Source organism: Cottoperca gobio, chromosome 10 (assembly GCF_900634415.1).
Source record: "Cottoperca gobio chromosome 10, fCotGob3.1, whole genome shotgun sequence".
Classification (NCBI taxonomy): domain Eukaryota; kingdom Metazoa; phylum Chordata; class Actinopteri; order Perciformes; family Bovichtidae; genus Cottoperca; species Cottoperca gobio.
The window spans coordinates 27369639-27393165 of NC_041364.1; the positions used below are offsets into that span (position 1 = coordinate 27369639).

The window sequence follows — 23527 nt, forward strand, 5'->3', positions numbered from 1 at the left end:
AGTGCCATTTGGTTCACGTCATGCTGATGCTGGAGAACGGCTAGAATGTACTCTTGTCGCAGCCTCTCAGCATCCTCCATGCTCTCTGATGATGGGTTGATATATTCATAAAGACGTGAAGGGGACGCTGCCTCGTCCGTGACTAGCGGGGCTTTCAAACAGTCTGTCACAGCATTAAAAGGGTCGACGAGGAACGTAATCTGTGACCTTTTCACTTGTAGATCATGGAACCGGGTCGCAAAGTTTTCATGCAGGGTTTCAACCAATGTTGCATATCGGGCTGTTTGCTTTCTCGGGGTGGCACCAGTGGCTTGTCCGCTTGCTTTTAGCAGAGAGGGAAAATGCGCTAATTCTCCCTTTTGAAGGTGTGTCTTAAACAGTTTTAGTTTGTTAACAAACGCAAACACACTTTGCACTAGGACAGGCAGCATTTTTAACTTTCCCTGCAGACCCAAAAAGGCCAGATCCATAATCCACTTGGGGTCTGAGAGCTCGGGATAATCCTTTTCCTTCTCTTCCATGAACAGTTTCACAGCATCCAAAAGCTCAAAGAAGCGAGACAGCACTTTGCCTTTAGAAAGCCACCTCACAGTGCAGTGCAGCGGCAGGTCTCCTGGAAGCCCTTGGTCGAGTTCAGCGATGAGATTCTTAAATTGCCTGTGGTTAAGCGCATGCGTGCGGATGTAGTTTACGATTTCCATCACATCACTTCATGACGTGGTCTAAATTCAGTGATTTAGACACAAGTTGGTCCCGGTGAATAATGCAGTGGAAATTCCAAAACTCGGGAAATGTGTTGTCAGCTTTGCACAGCCCCACAAGCCCGTTCACAGATCCGACCATAGATGGCGCTCCATCCGTGGCTATTGCAGTTAGTTTCTGTTTGGGCGCATTTGCTTTCACAAATACATTTATCATTGTTTCTTTCACATCGATGCAACGGGTTCTGTCTTTTAATGGCACAATATCAAGGAGTTCTTCTTTTATAACACCGATCGTATAAATATTGCCAGCTGAGGCTTGTCTTGTATGTCACAAGACTCATCTAATGCCACACTGAAATACTTGCATGTTTGAAGATCAGAGTGTAACTGCGCTTCAATGGCGGCGTTAATGTCCGATATTCTGTGTTCAACAGTGTGGCGGGACAGTTGGACGTCTGATACCGCTTGTTTCAGTTGTTTGTTTTCGGGAGACAAGATTTCAACCACGTCACTGAGGCATTTTTTAACAAATTCCCCTTCATTGTATGGCTTTTTAGCTCGTGCTATGTTCCATGCAACTTGATATGATGCAAGCGTTACGGTCTCCGAGTGCTTCGTTATTTTTTTGAAAAACTGTGTCTGCTTTTCTGCCTGACTTTTCAAGGTGTTTAACTTGTGCTCGCGAAGTTCAGTACCTTTTGGAAATTCCTGGTCGATGTTATCATGGAGTGAGGTGAAATGGCGCTGAAGATTTGAAGCCTCGAAATGCACTAATGACGTCTGGCATATAAGGCAAAATGGCTTGCAATTGCGTTCGATAAAAAAATCTACCACTCTACTAAAAACGTCCGATATTCGTCTTCATATTTTCTCTTAGCTGTGCATTTTTTCCCTGCCATTTTAGGATTGAACTCAGATGGTCAGATAGTGTTTACTCAACGAAGGTAATTGGTTCACTGCATCGCGGGCATTTTTGTGATTGGCTCTTGGGCCACATCAAAATTAGACGCGCTGTCATGCTCTCATACTAACACCACACGTACACACAAATAAAATTCGATATGAACTGAAGAGCCCCATGAAACTGGGCAAAGAGCCGCATGCGGCTCGAGAGCCGCGGGTTAGCCAGCCCTGCTCTAACGTATTCACGTACTGTATTCACGTAGGTATTCACGTAGGTCAGGGGTGTCAAACTCATTTTAGTTCAGGGGCTACATACACAATTTGATCTCAAGTGGGCCAGACCAGTAAAATCATATCATATAACCTATAAATAACGACAATTCCAAATGGTCCCCTTCGTGTTAGTGCACAAAAGTACAAGTACATTCTGAAAAATGTTCATTTACATCATGAACAACCTGAAATTTCTTAAGAATAAAAGGAGCAATTTCAACAATATTATGCATCAGTTTATCATTTACACATGTGCATTACAGATCACAGTGTATCTACAAAAGCACAAAACATTTCGTCACAGGTATCTGGAACAATATAGTATTTTACTTTATGATCAAAACAACTAATTTTTACACTTTGCAAAGTCCTCCATGTTTGACACCCCTGACGTAGGTATTGACGTACTGTATTGACGTAGGTATTGACGTACTGTATTCAGTATTGACGTATGTCTAACGTAACGTAACTTTTGTGTAACGTCTGCATAACTTATGAAGCACACGTTGGGTACGTCCGAAAATTTTGAACATGCTCAAAACCTTTTCACAGACTCAGCGTTCAACAATGTACCCCAGCGTAACAAAGTGAGCTCTTAACGAATACTACTTATGCCTTACCTTATATCAAAGTACACCAGCATATTGCCAATATTTTGTATACGCCATATTTTTGTATACCGGTACGTTATGCATTCGTCTGATACATTTTGTATAAATAAGTGATACGCTATCAATAGGTTAGACATGCGTATCTGTATACGTTCACTTTCCGATCCGATGACAAGTTGGACGTATTTGGTCTGACAATTTGTGAGATATTTTCGTATACGCTTCCGCCATACGGATATGTGTGACAGGGCCTTTAGATAGGGCCAAACCAACTAGATATATACATCAGATATAAGTATTATTTTTATGTGGAATTTTTATGATTGGTTAAATCGACCAAGGACAAAACAAAATCCTTTATTTTTTTTACTTGTCGTTGGTGGGGCCCATGCCTCTTTACCTCACCAAACATCCTTGGACTTTTGGAAGAAATCAAAGCTGCCAGGAATGAAATTAAAATGCCAAACTCATACAGAAATACCTCAGAACCAAACGTCTCACTATCATATTCCTTTGCCTTTTTTGAGAATGAAAGTTGCACTTTTGGTTGCATTTAAAATGTTATCTATCTCGTTGTAATCACACCACTGCCATCACATACAGTCAAATCTGCAGGCATACTTATTAACACTGGCAGGAGTTATGAGGGTCAAAGGTTTGAACAGGATTATGAAAGTATTGTGTATGTCAGTGCCAAGGTTTTGGTCAAAATGACTCAAAAATATAAATATACTTATTTATTTCAGATGTTTCTATGTGTAGTTCCACTAATTTTCCACTTTTTCATAGTAGTAGGTAAACATTTTAAAAGTGAATTCTACTATTACCATTTAAAAAGGAAGGGACTTCTGTCTGTGAAATGCAATGCGGCAGAAAGCAAAAGGTAGTAAGGTAAAATTCCCCTGACTGATAAAACAGCCGTTATTACTATAAATGATCCTTTTAATCTAAGAAAGGATGTTGCACAGGGTGAACCTGAAGTGTGAGATACTGAGACCTGATTTTATTCATTTCCCAAAGAAAAGCTGAGAGAATGCTGTTAAACAGAAGTGTACTATTTGAAACACCAAACCAAACTTTCTCCATTATTCCAGTCCACTGCTACACTTATTCATCCTCACAGTACACACATACACACAGATATAGTCTCTATAGGTTTCGTGCTTGTCTACTTTAATCCTGGCTGGTTTATTCTGCTCTGATCAATGACCTAAGACTAAGAAGTGATCACCCAGCTGGAGGAAAATCCTGACCTAACATCATCCTTTTCCCCCCTCTTTCAGCCTCTTTGTCTCTAATTCACCTTAATTTAATCCTGATAGCATCGAGTGCTGTCTGCCCGCCTGGCAGAGCTGTAAGTCTCACAATAGAATTAGCTTTCCTCCAGAAACATTTTGCTGACAGCGAGCACAGCTAAAATATGGCCTCTATTCCCCCACATGGCTGCATAGGGGGCTGTTTTGCATTTTAACGGAGCTTTGGTTTATTCTCCAGGACATACATGAGGAGAAAATCACATAGCAACTCAGAGTTCCAGACAGAAGATAAAAACGGCTTCTTTAACTGAAACTCAAGATTTATCAGACAAATTAGAAGGGATGGTTTGAGTAAAGCAGGGCCATGTGTCACTGTAATAGGAAAAAGACTAAACAAATATTGGTAACAAAAACATTAAAACATGCCCAGATAGAAATATAAATTGTTCCGGAACAGAGCAGAATAAATAAAAAGGTTTTTGTTAGGTAAAGCCAGGCTATGTGTTACTGTAATGGCTATGTTTACTCAAAGATACAATAAAGCAGGTTCTTAAAGGGGGAAATAGGCAAGAAAGAAAAATAAATAGTTCTTTAACAACTAAATGAAGAGGAGGTCTGTGGAAGTGGTTGCTAAAGTAAGGGTCATACGTTACTTGGATAACATTACAGCTTCAATGGATGGTACAAAGACAACCATGGGGTGAGGCTGCCTGCAAGTATTTACAGTTTCATTGTCAAATATTTTCGAGACAGGGGCAGGAAAGGGGGAGAGAGAGGGGACAGCATGCAGCAAAGGGAAAAGGGGATTCAAGGACTCAGCTTTAGTACATGGGCCTGCTCTACCACGTGAGCTGCCAGACTGCTTATTGGGGATTCATTTTATTTTTGATTGACCAAACGTAGAATTAAGTATTATTGTAGAATCCATGGTGAAGACAACAGTATTATTTAGGCCTTGACAATATGAGGAGAGATTATCGTTCAACACGCTATCGATTGGCCACAATAATGGTCCTCACATGTCCATCATAACAGAACCGGATTCAATTATGCAATGCCTGTTATGAATTCAATGTATACATGAATGCAATGTATTCAGTCTCTCTCTTTTTGTTGTCTTATGCTTCACTACATTGTTGTGGGCCTATCAGAAATAAAAGCATACTCTGACACTGTACGTAATTACCCATGTATCCCCAACTCCAGCAGGAAAGATGTCCGCTCTCGTGAGCAAAGACAATGCAAATGCACCTATTTGTAGAGTCACAGAACAGAAGATGTTAGTGATGGGGTACTGTGGTTGAAAATCAACGAGCCGTGCTTAACCCTTAAGACTAAACTTGCCTGTAAATACCTGTGTGTGTGCGCCACAAGTACCATGACTGAATGTACCTATTGTACACTTTACGTCTAGGCGAACATTGTATTTAACTATATTTCACCCTGTGACACGCCTATTATACACTAAAACCAGTCATTTTTGTTTGTTTTCTTATTTGTTACCAAGTAATTATTCATGTTGTTGACTGTTCCGTACACAACAAAGTTTTCTTAAAGCAATATTATTAGCAGGGGAATTTCAATATCGCTCAAACCTAATATGCTTCACACAAAGTAGTGTGTCTGACCATGAACCCATGCATCAAACTGTTGTTTCCTACACACAACGTTTAGTGCAGCTCACAGTAAAACAGGGGCCAGGCAGCGCAGAACATGCTTCCACTTATAAAAGTAGTGATAATGGAGAGAAAAGGCCAAAGAGCTGATGATTCCATTTAAGTTTTGCTTTGGGTGAAGACAGGGAAACTTACTTCCTGGATAGGTGCAATTAGGACACTTACACTGCAAGAAGAATCAGCACAAGCACTCTGCTGTTCCTCAATCCATAACATTGTTCAACCAACTAAAGAGGAATGCAAGGAGGTGATCAACACACACACCCCACTCCCAAACACAGGGACTGATCATACACCACACACACACACACACACACACACACACACACACACACACACACACACACACTCATACATGGACTATGCAACTACCCACACAACAGAGACTGTAGTCAGACCACCCCCCTCCCAACATAACATGAACAGTGCATGTGCCTGTTACTGTGTACGTGGTCCTCACAGAAGGCAGAGCTTTTTGCTCTTTTGCTCTATTTTCGTTGGATGTAGGATGTGAGTGTGTGTGCACGACAAAGGAAAGGTGTGTTTTTGGTTGTTGTATTTATTGTGTCTTTATGATGGTTGCTAGAAGGTGATCTGACAGATGTTTTTTTTTTTTTAAGTTGTTTGTATGTTATTTAGTTTATTGTTGGGAGCAGGTAATGCAAGAAAAATCTTCATCATTCATGTGAATGAAGAATAACGTTTGGTCTTATCTTACACTGAACAACATTCAGCTAAACACAGAAACAATGGCTGGGATTGGAATGCAGGTGAGTCTAGCTGTGAGGTGGCACTGCAACTATTGATCCACTGTCCTACCTACATGAACAGTACAGTAATTACACATGTCTATTCAACAACACTGACAGTAGTCTTCCCAACATGATCATCTGAGAGATACATCTGCTTAGAACTAAACACTGAATATGTGAAGTATGCATTGGATGGCTGGAAGAGGCTGCTCCAAATGCCAATGCAACACCAAAGAATTCTGTCATGTGTATGCTCCAGTCCTGTGAGTAGGGCTGGGTATTTAACCTTGATACTTGTTGAGTACAAACCGAAATATGTTTGTAGAATTAACTAGAGAAAACATAGAAGGATGTCATTGAATTCATAACGTGCCTAATTTGAGACTTCATTTTCTTTATGCAAAATGTATGTGTTCCTGCTTCAACATGACAGTAGGAGTAAAAACACATTTGTTCTTGAGTGGCACGCACAAGTGATATAAGAGAAAAGGTAGCATTCATGTTGAGATTCACTGAGGGAAACTTGTTTGACTTAACAATCATAATATTTTAAAAACAAACTTAATTTTCTGTTCACTGCATTGTCATCATATCTTGCCAATTTACTGAGAGGTTTTTTCAATTTAATTTTATTGGCATATTTCCATACAGCAACATATCTCGTAGTTTTAGGATAAGAATGTGAGGCGCAATGCCCCCATGCACAGAGCCAGCTCCATAAGTAAATGATTTTCCCAGTTTGTCCTGCACAGAGCAGCACATTATTGTGGTTTTGGAATGGAATGTGCATGTTCATATACTGTATGGGTGTGATGTTCTGGTGTCCACATACTTTTGGCCATATATTGTATCTTCAGCAGGGAAAAAGATTGACAACTGGGTAAAAAATGTCTGAACAGGATTAGAAACTAAAGTACGTGCTGCTTCCACAGGTGTCTTGATTATTCAGCTTCTATAGCATCTCACCATCTCTCCTCCCCCCCTCCGCTCCCTTAAATAAGATAAAAATGATGTGAGGGCGCTGCCTCGGACAACTGCTCCCTTGACTTCATTTGTCTCTTGGCAAGTTTGATGGCGCTGCGTTTAAAAACCCATTCAATCTTCTAAACCAAAAATTAAATGTAGTCGACTGTGATGGGCACTCAGTGCATCTGCTATTTATATGCTAATGTACACTCAGCCTGCCAAGGTCTGGCAAATGATTACCGCACAGCCATAAGTCAGGTGTATGGCAGAGAGGGGAGGGGCAGGTTAAGCATCACACACAGAGTGAGAGGAGGAGGAAGGAAAAGCAGAGGGAGAAGGGAGGAGGCAGGAGAGGAGAACACAAGGAGGTGAAAAAGCTGCAAGAGATGGCTCCATTGACTCACACACACACACACACACACACACACACACACACACACACACACACACACACACACACACACACACACACACACACACACACACTAATGGCATTATTATCACATGGCATTTCCCTTAAGAGAGAAGGGACAAACAGTTAGCTTAATGAATACAGTATACACAGACGCATCTTCCTAAAAATATTACACATAAATTAGACACACACACTCCACCTAACCTGACTGCAAAAGTGATGGGGGGGGGGGGGGAACACAGGTAATTCCAGAACTTACTGACCCGCAATGGATGACTGACCTTAAAAGGTGTGTGCCGGAAACCCTGCGGTTCTTTTGAAGTTAATGTACTTGCAAGATTCTTGATGTTCGCAGTTGTATCCTCATGATTGTTTGCACTTTTTGTAAGTCACTTTGGACAAAAGTGTCAGCTAAATGAACTGTAATGTAATGTAATAAAGTTACTGGATCTCATAAGATGGTGACAAAACAGGGTTAAGAACCTGTGTGCAGAATCTCCTGCATGCCATGTATCTTAATCCTTTTTTGGTATGGACCAAAAGATGTCCGTAGTCAGACTCATAGTCTTGTCTCCTTAGTCTTTGATGAGATAGTTCCTGATTAATGTTAATCACAAACATGCAAAAATGTTGAGGAAAGACTCAAGGTCCAACAATAAAGCTATTTGCCACTGGTCAGGTCAGGCAAGTTGGTCAAGAATACACTGGGCCAAAGAAAATCTATACTGACCCCAATAAAAAAATGTACACACTATATATACACACATATAGTATATGTATGTATAACAGTGTACAACAAAAACAATAAACATGTTTACATTATACATTTTATTATAAGAAACAATGTTCTTTTGCATTTCTACTTGTATGTTGTTTAAGGATTGACCGCAATTGTATCTATGAAGTAAACAAGCCTGCCTGTCTGTCTCTACTCATATTCAGTCAGACTGTGAGTACAGCATGAAGACAGACAGACGTGCAGGCAGAGCACAGAGCAGTCTTTCAGAGTAGTGCAGATGTAGTAACGTTGCTCTCGAACCAATGTCTGGAAAATGATTTTAATGAAAGGATTTATTTTTTAAAAATCGCCCAGAAATGGCCCGATCGGCAACGTTTTACTGCTCCGATGTAACGTTTACTGCTCCTATGTAACGTTTACTGCTCCTATGTAACGTTTTACTGCTCCGATGTAACGTTTTACTGCTCTATGTAACGTTTTACTGCTCCTATGTAACGTTTACTGCTCCTATGTAACGTTTTACTGCTCCGATGTAACGTTTTACTGCTCCTATGTAACGTTTTACTGCTCCTATGTAACGTTTTACTGCTCCTATGTAACGTTTTACTGCTCCTATGTAACGTTTTACTGCTCCGATGTAACGTTTTACTGCTCCTATGTAACGTTTTACTGCTCCGATGTAACGTTTTACTGCTCCAATGTAACGTTTTACTGGTCCCAGGACATCGGGAAATCTTTATTGTTGGAGCCTGCAATACAAACGCAAGTTTACTATATATTCGTTTAGCACTCCATGATTTTTTCACATTTAAATTCCTCTGGAATTTCTTGTCACTAGCATCTGTCACTAGCATCTACAATAGACAAGCTTCTTAAGATGATAGAAGATCCTGAAATCAAACAAAGGAAGCCAATCTCTCTCCACTGCAATATTTACAGTACACGGTTTTGATTATTGCATTACAATGGCTACCATTCCACTTATACATATACAGTGCCCTCCAAAACTATTGGAACAGCGAGGCCAATTCCTTTATTTTTGCTGTACACTGAAAACAATTGAGTTTGACGTCAAAAGATGAATATGAGAAATAAAGATCAGTCTTTCTGCTTCTATTTCCAGAAATTACCACTTTCTGTTATCTGGGCACATTTCTTGTACATGTGTTGTGTGTTTTGGAAGCATTTAACATTTGAAAACTAAAACAAAACAGTTTAAAGTAATGTATGGAAAAGTGCATTATATTGTGTACCATTTCAAATGATAACCACTCCTATAAAATGCAGGTTACTTTGTACGAATCAGGAGTGAGTTTAAAAGGGTATGCTGATCATCTTTACTGCTGGTTTTGGGCCTACCTCTAGTTGTAGCTCAGTACAGGTTAAGGATTGAGCATTTTTGGTACCTGCTCTCAACTTCCTGCACTTATATACACTTTGTCTTTACAATTTTATTTGAGTTACTTAATTGTATTTATTAACAAATCAATCTGTGACCCATTATTCCCACTGTTACAATACATTATTTTCTTATCTTTGTTCTGCTAAAGGAAGTCCACGGCCACTGATTGATTTCAACATATTTACAAACTAATGAGACCTAAAGCTTCCAGTAGAGTCTGACCTATTCAAGGCTTGATTTGCCACAACATCCCACATCTCTATTACCACCTTGCACTCCTGTTCATTACTACCCTGAAAAGATCCCATGGGATCCCATGCTAATGAGAAAAAAGCTTTTCCACTCCCCTCGCTCTCGCTCCATAGCTTCTTCTCTGCTGCTTTATCCCATTATACTCCTCCAGCCTCAACACCCCCTAACACACACGCATGTCTCTGGGGAGCAGTCAGCTTATATGATGTATAGGGTGACATCTTTATTTCACTAACATAGGCTGGCAGGTCTATTAGCCAGTCCAGAGCTTCCCAAACCTTTCCCTGTCAACGAGCTTATTCTCAGCTGTCTACTTCAGTTCCCCCTCCCCACCTCTCTCAATCTGTGATCAAAACAGTCATTATCATACATTCTCGCCTCCTGCCCAAGTGAAATGACACAGTGCTATTCTTCATTTTTTATTCATTGAGTACCTAAAGCTCTGGGAAGACACCTAGAATGTTGAGAAGGTGTAGAGGCCCATCAAAAACCCCTGGGGGGCCCTGTGGTCAGTGATATGAGACTGGTCCAGAGATCTCAAGGATAAGCAGCAATCAACCCACCCACACACACACTATAGGAGTCCCAGTGGATCCATCAGTTCCAATTTGCAAACCATCTCCTTTCACTTTATCAGAGACCCCTGATGGAACTAGACTGTGTCTACAATGATTTACCAAATTTTAATCCAACAGCAGAAACACTCCACTCCATCCACTTATGTATCTCAATTTAGTTTTTATATTACTATTATTATTACAGGTCATTTAGCAGATGCTCTTATCCACTTGTATGGAACTCGCTGCATGAAACTCGCTGCATAGAACTCATTTCATAGAACTTTGTGCATAAAACTCGAACTCACCGCATGGAACCAACATTTTCATATTTTTGCGGTGTCATTTTTAAGTACAGCCGGTTAGCATACTTTTAGGCTAAGCTAGCATACTTATATCAGAAAGTAGACTTGATTTTAATACAATTTGTTTGTCTGCCTTGTTTAAATTCTTTACTCCTTGCAATTATTTCTAGGTTATATTCACTACATGTATTCCCATACTTCCTTTTTTACCTCCATTAATGAATGAATAACTGATCAATAGCCGCAATAAACTCAATACACAATACACAATGAGGAGGAATAGAGAAATAAATATTACTGGTGTACAGATGAGAGAATGAGACGCATTCAGAGAATGAATGTACAAATGGAAAGGATGGAGCATTGGAGGAAAAAAATAGAGGGATAGTCTTTCTTTGTTTATCTCCAGTGAGAAACAGGCGGCCACATCCATTGTACTGTGATAAGATGGGTTATCAGCAGTAAACAAGGCCTGGGCCTGTATGGATGAGCCCGAAGTGACTGAATACACTCTTAAAAAACAGATATGTTCAAATAACTCTGCATGTCTTATCCTTTCCTAAACATAAGCCCATGTTTTCAGTTTGCAGCACTCAACAGATGCATGTGGGATTCTCCTGGTCATAGTTCATACTGAAAACTCCCTTCAAACATATATAGTCTTCCAAAAACAGCTGGAGAAAGCACTATGAAAGCTGCCAGTTTCTTGATACTGTGAAAAGTGTTATATAAAAAATACTTTCCTAAGATGCAAACTTGTTTTATTAGTAAAGGTCTCAGTATGCTTTAAACTCAGACCGAATGTAAAGGCAGAAGCAGAGCCAGATACAGGATGTGATGAGTCAAATAGAAATGCACACTTTCAGACAGTCTCACCGTGAAGACATTAATGGTGTTGCACTTGTCCACACAAAACACTGCCAAAGTAATTGTGTGAAGAAAGAAAAAAGAACACAAATACAAAACCAATGGCAAAGTTTTTATCATGTGAGCTAGTGCTAGCGATCACTGATACCATAATGAGCACATGAAATGGGCCTCCACCACACAGCTAATTAAATCTGCTGCTCTTGACATTTGAACTGACAAGGCTAACAGACCAAGTACGGAGTGTGGACTAGACCTGGAGTACCTGTGTACATGTGTGACGATAAAAAGAGGATTAAAACCTTTTGAATCTTCCATTTCCATTCCATTCAAAGCTAAATGCAACAACATCCAGTCCACAAGAAGCTGGAGGCACACACACGGAAATGCTGGATAGAAGGGTGTATAGGACTTAACCAGACACACTAACCCATAACATTCAGACTCCAGAACACCAGGGGCTGGCTGATATTGCCCAGCTGCCCTTCACACACACTGATCAGCCACTAGGTGGCGTCATCATCACATTGGTTTCATACTTCCCTGGGTGAAAGCAAATTAAGAAAAAGAAGGTCTCAAAGCTCTATCTAGCTATTTGTACCAACTGCAAGACTGGTGTTTGCTAAATTAGCATGGACACATTAGATTGGAACCACGACCATTAACAATCACATTTCATATGTTAGCTTAGTGAAATTCAAATATTCAGAGTCCATTCACTGAGAAATGTAACGTGCATTTCTATTTTCAACAGTCTTACAACTGCATGATGTAAATGCGTCTTCAGTTAATCCTCCTTCTGTCTCATTCTCTTCAATAAACACTCCTCTTCTCTCTCCAGCTCCCCCGTTATGGAGACTATATTGAGAGGCCCGTTGAGAGAGAAACCAATCGTGTGCTGTGTCAGTGGGCCGATAGAGAAGGACCCAGTAATGGAAGGCCTTTTAAGGCTAAAAAGGAAAAGCTAATTATGATAAAGGGGCTGTAAGTTGTGCGGTTATCGCAGTGCTGGGCCTGCTGGTGCAGCAGACTGGTCCCTGACAGTGATAAGCAGGCAGAGCGAGACGGCCGGCGCTCTGTCACTGTCACTCTGCCGCTCTGTTCAGCTAAAGATGGATTCACACCATACAACTTTTATGCCTTTTTTTCATATACATTTTTTTTGTTTGCATTCATTGGTCCTTTAAAACCTGAAACTGCAGGCTGCTGTCCATTTCTTAGATTTTCTTCTTTCTATCTCTCAGCACTGCAAGTATGCGTTAGAGTTACTCCATCTCTTAAACACAGACATTTCAGCACCAATTAAACTTTCAAATAAGCAATTAGTTTAAGTTGAAAGCTTTCTAAATGGAAAATTCAATGACAACAGCTGTCTGGTTAGTTTGTGCTGGCTCAAACTACAGCAGAATGACGATGCTAAGCTAGATATAGAGGCAGCCAGATAGACATATCAGCTGTCAAGCCATGGGGCACATTAGTGCTAGTGAAGTGAATGAATGGGTACATCGTCCCCCTTGCTCCCCAATTTCTTCTCTCTGTCTCTGATGCATTATGCATTATGGCTGTGCCTTGCTATCTCACCTCTCCATTAATATTTCCATCCTCCCTCTCTCTGTCTCTATCATGATACTTCCCCCTGGGAGCCCACAGAAATGTAGGAATTTAAAGAGCGAAATTTAAATAAGAAAACAGGAAGGAAACTTTTAGAGCTGTGCAAATGAATACATCAACAGCAGTGGGGGGTTTGGATCAATATGAGGTGTATAACACATCATAAAAAAGGGACAAATAAACTGCAATAGGATTTGGTCATTTAACTTGCCAGCATTATGTTTTTTTATCCATCTTACATGGACAGCCAACGAAGAGGATCAATTTCAGCCTGAACACCTAATATTGAGCTATATTTCAAGGTGTGTCTTGTAGCAGCTCAGTAAAAGTCTAAAGTGGACTTCATTGTGTTTTCCACAGTTTAAAGAGTCTAAAAAGCAGCAAGCATCATGTCTGAATGGTAACATGCATCTGAAGGTGCAGTCCTTTCCACGGCCACTAGGTGGTGGGACTAATGTACGGTACAATCAGAAAGTTAGAAAGTGAGAACGTCACCCTTCATTCTTTGTTGTTTTTATAAATCTTTTCTATATTTGAATCATTTTAATAAATATCTCTCTATATATATCTATATATGGTGCAAGCCCCATTGAAAGATAGAAATCACAAAACTCAGCTTGTATAGGACTCCATGCAAATAGTTCAAATTTCTGTCTACAAATACCAAGCAAAACTTTCAATGGTCATTTTATGTGTTTTGGAATCACTATTGTACTAAAAATATATTAGAAATTGAAGTGAGCTGGTGTGATACTTTGTATTGTAGACTTTATGATCATCGATGCTCCTCTCCTAACTAAACGACTCCTCTGTAAAGGGACATCTGCACTGTGTGTAATGATGTTGTCCTACTTGATTTGTAGTAGGATGTTGCCCTCTGCTGGCCATGCCCTATACTATAAAAAAAAAAAAATTCATTTTAACAGTGGCAATGTTGTCCTCAACTCTGAAGTGCTGCTGTAGATATGATTTTATTAAGATAACATCTTCCTACATGTTTCCATGAGTGGGAACCTTGTCCTCTATTTGTCATGCATTAGTGAGGTAAAAAGTCCGGGCAGATTACTTGCTGTACCTAGAATCAGCTGACCATCTGAGACGATCATGGTATAGTTAGAATTCACAGGATTAAGAATAAGAATGTAAAAAAATTGAAGACCCCTGTTGAAAACCTCTGATGTAGACCACCAGCTCACCTCAGCTATTTATTTAACACCAGACAGTTACGGTGTATCATCGTGTGTCACTCACCACTTTGCGGACCCTGGTCTTGTAATCAATGTGAAGCTCTTTGTGTTTGTGCAGCGCTGCTTCAAGAGACCTCTTCAGGTCCAACGCCCTCATTAACAGCTGCTGCTCAGCACCTGACTTGGTGAAGACCCACACACACACACACACACACACACACACACACACACACACACACACACACACACACACACACACACACACACACACACACACACACACACACACACACACACACACACACACACACAATATTCTGCTAGGTAGCTTGTCAATTTCACCAGGGGATTAATAAAGTTTATCTTGACCTATAATAAAGCATGATAAATGATTTGTTGATTATATTTTGTATTAATAATCTGAATCTTCAAAGTAACTAAAGCTAAAAAGTAAAATATTAACCTCTGGGATGTGGTGGAGTAGAAGTATAAAGTAAAATAATATAGAAATACTCAAAATGAGTGAGTAAATGTACTTAGTTACTGTCCACCACTGAGAACAAGGAGTGATATAAAGGCACCATTAGCATTATTAACTAGTAGGCTGTCTTCTCATACTATATACTCATTTCTATCCACGTGCTTTCATGCATTACATGTCAAAATATTAACCTGAACCCAGTTCTGCACAGCTGGTAGGTGTTTGGTTATTATCAGCCGATGGAGGTCCATCACCGTGGAAACCACTGCCTCATTATCCTCTGTCTCCCTAACATGAAGACCTTGAAAAGAGAGAAGGGAAAGAGAAGCAAAGGAAAGAAAAGGGTCACTGATCCAGAGTGTTCCAAAAGAAGAACTTTTACTCCTAGTAAATCATTCCAGAATACATATCATTTATACAGTGATGACACTTTATTAGCTTGCACATTAAAAAGAGGGCCCCACTTTGTTAATAATGTCCTACCTTGTGTCAGTATCTGTGTCTTCTCACTGTCTGCAAGCTTTGTATACTAAATTACAAACAGCTACATGGTACTTCTGTATATGACAAGCAGGTATACCTAACAAACTTGCTATTGTATTCATAGGACTGGGTAATGTTTGTTTCTGTACCAATGCCAAAACAATACCTTAAATGGAGAATGTAAGTATGTATTTCTACAAAATAAGACAGCCTTCTCAAATGTTACATTCTAATATCATTATTTTGCCTTTATTAACTAGGAGATAGTAGAAAGCTGACATAAAATGACAATGTGGTGGAATCAACACCTCTACTATAGGGAGGAATCGGTGTCTTCCAGTATAATGTGTGAGTGTGTATGTGAGCTTGACCCACCAGGACTGAGGTTCAGGTTCAGGCTGTAGGAGTGAGACATGAGCCCAGAGTTCCGGATAAACAAGTCTTGATCAAGAGTCTCCCCCTCCTCTTCTTCACTACTTCCCTCCTCCTCTCTTTTCCTTTTCTCCCAATCTTCTTTTCCCTTCTTCTCCTCCTGCTGCTCATTCCCATCCCTCCTCTCTTTATCATCCCTCTCCTTTTTTTCCTGCCCTGTTGTTGCCTCCGTGTTGTTCATATTCTTCTCTGTCATTCCTTTGTCTTCTTTTCCTATCTTTCCCTCAAAATTGCTTTTCTTTTCTACCCTGGTCCCCTCCTTCTCTTGCATCATCCCTTCTCTCCTGTCTTCCTGCAGGTCTGAGCTGCAGCAGGGCTGTTCATCAACTGATGGACTTTCATTGGCTGGTTGGGAGTTGGGAGGGGTATTATTGGTTGGCTGGATGTTTGTAAGGTCAAACCCAGGGAAAAGCAGGCTCATACAGGATTCCATCTCTGTCAATGTTGCCCCAATTTCCTGGTATGACTCTGACAAAGAAACAATACGTTATTCTTTGCTTCATTTGGGAAACTGACACAGAAAAAAAACGTTCACCCGAGATCTTCAAAGGGCCACTGGACTGTCAGTTTGGTCCAATCCAGTTCTTTTCAATTGTTCTTATTAATGTTTTATTATCGTCACAACGGTGTGGTGTTTACCCTCCATGTCTTTGGAGACTGCCTCTACTCTCTCCTTGTAGATCCTCTCCATTTTCCTGCGTCTCTCCTCCTCCATCCTCCTCTCTGCTACTGTCCTGGCCTCAGCATCATGGAAGTCCACCTGACAACATGGACGCATCACACAACTTACAGCTGGATCACACACAACATGGGACATGTGAGTCAACAAGGAGACAGCAGCAGTAGCATGGAAGGGACTGGTAGTTAAGGTAAACATTGGGTTCTCCTGCTACGCCCTCCAGCCATGTGTTACATGTGTATTCTATAGAGACCTTTATTTACAGGATGGCAACCATCCATCAGAATCTGTCTATTGATTGGTCAGATGGTCTGAGAGTAAACAGAGCGGACAGCTTTAAACAGCTTTATTTAATAATAATAAGGTTGCATGATTTGAAATAGTGTGGATTTGACAAACTAGCTGTAAACGCTAATGTTAGTTCATGTCTTTCATAAAGGGTTACTTGTTTTGCTACTTTAAACATTAAGAACACTGTTTGGGACAATTTGTCTGTTTATTCAGCATAGATTGCCCAGTACTGTGGGCGGGGGGAGAGAGCACTGCTCCCAGACTGAGGGAGCGCCGGGCGACTGTCCTTGTCTCAGTCCTGACAATTGTGCTTGTATGATGCATTAAGTTGGCGGGTCTTGGTCGCTTTGAGTGTTTGATAAACGTACATTTCTGCAGGTGTGCGGATTGGCTCTAAGGGGGCGGGTGGGTGAGGCGCACATCACTACTTGATAGGCTTTGAGTGTGAACATATCAGAATTGCTATATTTCAATATGTTAATCATTTAGTTGGACATTTTACTGCGATAGCTTTAACAGCTATTTCAAGAAATCTTATGAATATTGGCAGGTGTGTGTGTTGGTCAGCTTTGAGTCTGTCGTTATCATTTAAGTATTAAAAAGTAATGTATTATAATGCAAATAGCTTTTAATGTTTATTTATAATTCCTTAAGGATACCAGGTAGAGTGCACTGTCGATTTAGTAAATGTGCAGATTTCTTTCTCCTATCGGCCAAAGGATTAGTTGAAGAGTAGGAGGAATTTGTGTTGACCAAGGTTTTCACAGATGCTGTGCCTCATCAGTAGTTGCTATCTTCTCAAAATGACACTGCAGTGAGCGAGGAAGTCCTGTTTGGTAAATATAACTCCTCTATCCTCTCTGCCTCGCGTCTCAGACTTAGCTGAATTGAAAGCACCGATCATACTTTAAAGGTTCAATGTGTAATTCTGAGCCACCTGCTCTAAATAAATAGGGGGCAGTATTTCACCTCTAAACTGGCTCCATACAGTTTATATACGAGTCATAGGAGTTATGCATATTTATTGTATTCTAATTTATTCTTTATATTGTGTATTGCATTTACTCCTGTGTAATCCAAAATTGGACCAAACTGCTGAAACTCTGAGAGCTGGTCAGAAAACACTTCTGTCTTATAATCCTCACATGGAGCCGCAGCGACAGACAGCAGCGGCCGCAACGGCAGCAACAGGCAACAGAGTCTGCAGTTCCCCGGTGCTGTGGCTCCTCCAGCTAACTGCTACCTGAAGCTACGCTGTTTCCCGGGGTTGCAGACAGATATACACTCAGAGAATAATAACAATAATAATAATAAATTGTATTTGTGAAGCGCCTTTCCAAGCTAAAAGCAATCTCAAGGCGGTAGAAACAGCCTCCTGTCAGCTCGGAGGACAAGGAGAGGTGGTGCGGGGGGTTTCTCATTTCTGCCACTTTGAATGTAATCTAGTAAACTATACCATATACCCTAACCGTAACCCAAACTATAAAACAGGAACAAGTCTGTAATATTTACAAGAGAGTCAGCAGCTGCACTTCTTCTCCCTCTGTACTGAGGCAGACTGCAGCTTCAGTGACTCACTATCACCTCTAGAGGAACAAGTGGTATTACAGACTGGACAGAGCGCAGCTAGCTGTTAGCATGCTAACTTCAGTAGATATCTCTGCAACACAACACACAGACGTCTTTGACATCAACACTGTTACGTCTCTGTTGATAATGTTATTTCATTGTTTTAAGTTTAAATTCTGACATGTTAGCATGCTGAGGTTGGCATTTAGCTCAAAGCACCACTGTGTCTAAAGAACAGCATGGCTGGATACTCTTAGTCTTGCAGGGTCATACAATTTCAAAGGTCTGTGTAGAAGTTATTCTCGTCATTTCTACTTAGCAGTCAATCTATGTCTCAACATTTGAAAAAAATTGTACGGGAATATAAACTATGTAGTGTTGTTATGAGACTCGTCCGATCCTAAATCTTTAGAGGCAAAATATGACAGATAGACTAACTTCACAAATGCAGTTTTTTACATTATGGTGGCTGTTAATCTTGTACTTAATCAACAGAATGTCTCAGCTAACATGAAGCTGTTGGACAATCTGTCTAGCAGCAACAAAAGAAAAAGGTTGATCCCTCTTACCTTCTTCACCTGTTTGAGAAAGTGGAAGCCTAACGCTAACTTCTTATAAGCTGTCCCATAAGAGCTCTGCCATGATTGGACAGTCTGGATGGCCAGTGACCTCAGTTTCCTGGCTACTTCCTTAGGAGGGGGGAGGGGCTGCTCTGAGTCCGTCTCTACTGTCAACTCCAAGAAGTCCTACAGGATGGAAACAGGACACACATGAAGTTATATTTGCAAAAGCTGACCTACAATCCAATAATACATGTACACAATACAGTTTTTAGGTTTTGAAATCAAGATTCAAATTGCATTTAAGGTGTCAAGGTCACACAGAGAGACATTGGAAAAAGAGAGCTGAATAAGACCTGTTAACCAGTGCAGTTAGGTGCTGTGGTGTCCGGTGTTAAATAAATAGCTGAGGTGAGCTGGTGGTCTACATGAAGCCAGTACCTGGAAGTTGTCTACCAGCAGCGTTCTGAAGTGGTGTGACCTGGAGAAGAGCTCAGTGGCTATCTGGAAGGCAGACAGTCGGACCTCAGCATGTTCTTGGTTGAGCTGAGACATCACTGAGTGGTACACATGCTCTATGCAGTCATTAGACACTCTGGGAGGAATGATAGACACACAGTCAACAGTTAGAAATCATTTTCATTCAATTCCAAATAACATGTGTGAATTGTCTTTTTTATTATTTATTCTTATTCTTAATCCTGTGAATTCTAACTATACCATGATTGTCTCAGATGGTCATAAAACTGTCTATAGAAAGTTTATTAATGGTATTACTGAAATTAATTAATCAGGAAACAGTAGCTTCAAATGTAATGTAGGATTATTGACAGCCTTTATATGGTTTTTGCCCATTTCACCTCGTTTTAAAAGGGCTTTAGTGCAAGTATAAGTACATTTTTGCCATTGAGTTCACATTTTAATTCCAACAAAAGACTACACCAGGGGTGTGATTAGAATGCAATTAGAAAATGTTTTACATTGATTGGAAATGTCTCTCTAGTAGTTGAGTAAAAATGTGTCCACTTTGATGGATGAATCGGGGGTTAAAAAACACAATGTAGTGATGTGTATGTATGTGACAGTGTTTTAGTGACCATGGATTATTATCATTATCAATATTATTATTATAATTATTTTATGTATGTTAGTGTTTCACTGACGATGGAATATTATCATTATCATATCAATATTAACATTATTATATGTATTTGACAGTGTTGCAGTGACCATGGATTATTATTATTATTATTATTATCATCATCAATATTATTATCATCATTATAATTATTATTATCATATATATGCTACAGTGTTTCAGTGACCATGGATTATTATCATTATCAATATTAATATTATTATTATAATTATTATTATATGTATTGAAAGGAGCCAGTTGAGGTGGTTCGGACATCTAGTAAGGATGCCACCTGGGCGCCTCCCTAGGAAGGTGTTCCAGGCACGTCCAGCTGGGAGGAGACCCTGGGGAAGACCCAGGACTCGGTGGAGAGATTATATCTCCTCACTGGCCTGGGAACGCCTCAGGATCCCCCAGTCAGAGCTGGAGGATGTGGCCCGGAGAAGGGAAGATTGGGGTTCCTTACTGGAGCTGCTGCCCCCACGACCCGACCCCGGATAAGCGGTAGAGGATGGATGGATGGTTATTATTATATGTATGTTAGTGTTTCACTGACCATGGAATATTATCATTATCAATATTATTATTATCATCATTATTATGTGTATGCTACAGTGTTTCAGTGACCATGGAATATTATCAATATCAATATTATTATTATTATTATTATTATTATTATTATTATTATTATTATATGTATGTTTGTGTTTCAGTGACCATGGATTATTATTATTATAATTATTATTATTCCATTCCATTATAGGTTTTAGGGTCACGGAGCAGTTGCCCGCTTTGCTGTGTCAGTAATCAAATGTTGATGCTTTCTGAGTATTATTGAAGAGAACTGCATTAAACCACCACTATTTCCCCAAAATATATATGTTTATAAATCAATTAAACAGAGAGGAGGAAGTAGTCAAATAAATCACCTGTAAACCTGCCAGACACACTGTCACACAGTTACTTACAGTCGCCTTTAGTTAGTAACATACTTGCAGATCTTCTTGATTTCCTTCATCCTGTACTGGTTGAGCTGTGGCTGTCCTGATGTGGTCAACTCCTCCACCAGCTCTGAGAGCCTGTCCCTCTGAGACAACTCCATCACCTATGGACAGAAGTTTACCTGGGTGAAACCATTCAACAACACACTGGACAAAAATATATAAACATCCACAAATCTAAAAAAGTGGGAAAATAATCCTGAGGAAAACTACTATCAGCTGTACAAGTGATGGGGACATGTATACAGAAAGAAAGAAGTGTTGCTATCTCAGAACACATGCATTCTTTGTATGCTTTATCTCTGGTGGTTATTGAAGGCATGTAATATGAAAAAAAAATACTTACGATTGTTAAGGTATTATCAGAAAATAATGCCGAAGCTTAAAAAACAAATATACTTCATAAAACTACACTGTATGTAGTGCATAATGAAGTATAACAGTGTCGTCTGCCAATCCCTGGTAATGTAGATGGTATCTACCCACCACATGTATTACACTAGACTGTGATGATAATACATGCGAGGCATTGTATTAACAGGGAAATCATTCCGCACTAGGCTGTTACCCTATTGAAGTCCGGGTTGAGTTTAAATTATTTTATAGCATTTCGCTGAATTAGCTGCTACAATGCTAACTAATGTAAACACAGCCTGTCTCTAACCACTTACTGCAACTCAGCACATTTTCACCTGCTAGTTCCAAGTGAACAAAGCAACTCGTAAAAAAAAATATATATATATATATATTATTTAACGTTTACAATTAACAGCCTTCGGTAGTTCTGTACTTTCCTCGAATCTAGTAACCTTTTCTTTACACATCAATGCCAATAACACGTATTTCCGTCAGGGGCTTGCACTGCCGGTTCGACCTTTCAGAATAAAAGCATCGAAAAAACCAGACTCCCTGAGGACCTTTAAGTACTCTTAACCTTATATAGTCTGCAGTGACATACAATTAATATTAATACAGTTCTTGTTTGAACAGTTATCCTACTTGTGAAAGATGTAGTTTATGTATTATGGTGGTGCTGAATTACACTATGTTGCATTCTTCTGAGAGGTGCAACTGTGTTCCTGCACAGTGCTGTTGGACTTCAAACATTCAGCATAGGCTGATTTAACTCTTATTATGTGGCTGATGGCAGATCAACAGTGATAGATATGCATCTGCAGCATTGACAAGTCTGAAGTTGGTACTGAAGCTAACAAAAGAACTGCACCGTCTTAAAATGCAGTCAAAGTGTATTACATCTATGTATCAGATGGACCTATGGATTATCATTTCATTTTTTAACACGAGAATTTCTGGTTTAATCTGAAGCTAACCTTACAGCCAGGAGATCCACAAACACAACACCGTCATTTTTAAGTAATTCATTTATTCCTAAATTCTGAAAACAAGTCAAATACTTCACAATGACAACCCTAGAAAAATAAATCTTTATGCTGATCCCAACCCCCGTCCACAAAAGGATCTAAGGCTGATGAGGCACAACATTTGTGTGTTGTTGAATTGCATGCAGTAGATTCTTGTCATGAAGAGTTTGTCCTTCTGTGGTTGGTCATGGTTGTTATCATTTCAGTTTGACTTGTAGAGCATTTATAAGTTCTACAATTTCTGCAAAGTATCCGTTCTCCTCTCCTATGATCATTTGTGACTGGACCATTTCCTGGTACTGTTCTCTGAGAGAGAGCAGAGAGGCCAGCAGAGAGCTGTGTGAGCGGTACTGATCCACACACACAGGAGCCATCACCAGCAAGGCCCGCAGAGCCTAAGAGAAGGATGAAACAAACACTTAGAACAAGTTCATTTTAAAGGATATGTTCATTTGTTTAGCCAGTCTGGGTTTCTTAAGGCACATATTAAAGTATTTAAGATGCTTAGAATTTATGTTAATCATCAACTTGTTTTTCTATATTCATCTACAACATGTCAGACTGAGTCCACCTTTTCTCTGTAGTCGTGCTCAGTGGAGTCCAGCAGCTGTGGGATCAGACTGCACCAGCCCTTCTCCAGCAGCTCCTCCCGCAGAAGCACCTGAGAGTACTGACGCACACGCTCCTCAAGGGAGGCATCCAGCACTGGATCCAGACCTGCCTGAGAGATCAGCTCCTGGTGGAGCAGGAGAGACCAGCATCATCTGGGAGCTCATATTCTGCATCCTCAACAAGAGATAAATCATTCCATTTTACTACATCTAGAAAAATAAATAACTTCAAATACAGTTTGTCTGTTTGTGGTACCTTCTCACTGATCATGTCATATAACATGGTAACAATACGAGTGCGCAGAACTCCACCTCTATCCGCCCTGAACAGCTCTGATAGGACCTGCAGCCCTCCATGTGACAGGAAGTGGCGCTGTGCGTAGGGGAAGTTACGTAAGAGGGACGCCACAGCAAAGAGAACCTG

The 23527-nt window shown here is 40.1% G+C and overlaps 2 protein-coding genes across 10 annotated transcripts in view; both read right to left on the reverse strand.

The window, feature by feature from the left end:
- The window catches only part of uvssa (UV-stimulated scaffold protein A), a 56567-nt gene extending 34637 nt beyond the window's left edge, over positions 1–21930 (reverse strand). For 5 of the 7 annotated variants that reach the window (XR_003832897.1, XM_029441211.1, XM_029441209.1 and 2 more), the window contains exons 1-8: positions 21457–21930; positions 21102–21214; positions 19413–19566; positions 18981–19157; positions 16512–16632; positions 15816–16340; positions 15149–15258; positions 14541–14669 (exon numbers count right to left, since the gene is read on the reverse strand). Coding sequence is in view for 6 of the 7 variants with exons in the window: in XM_029441211.1 (XP_029297071.1) it covers positions 14541–14669; positions 15149–15258; positions 15816–16340; positions 16512–16632; positions 18981–19157; positions 19413–19566; positions 21102–21211 (1326 nt within the window). In the remaining variant the exon portion in view is untranslated. The remainder of the gene's footprint in view (positions 1–14540; positions 14670–15148; positions 15259–15815; positions 16341–16511; positions 16633–18980; positions 19158–19412; positions 19567–21101; positions 21215–21456) is intronic. The other 2 variants (XM_029441212.1, XM_029441210.1) reach the window with 2 other exon arrangements.
- Positions 21931–22474: 544 nt separating this feature from the next.
- sil1 (SIL1 nucleotide exchange factor) overlaps positions 22475–23527 on the reverse strand; it is a 28262-nt gene continuing 27209 nt past the window's right edge. For all 3 annotated transcript variants that reach the window (XM_029441760.1, XM_029441762.1, XM_029441761.1), the window contains 3 exons: positions 23360–23524; positions 23064–23228; positions 22475–22887 (listed from right to left, as the gene is read on the reverse strand). In XM_029441760.1, coding sequence (XP_029297620.1) covers positions 22690–22887; positions 23064–23228; positions 23360–23524 — 528 coding nt within the window. In that variant the 3' untranslated portion in view covers positions 22475–22689. The remainder of the gene's footprint in view (positions 22888–23063; positions 23229–23359; positions 23525–23527) is intronic.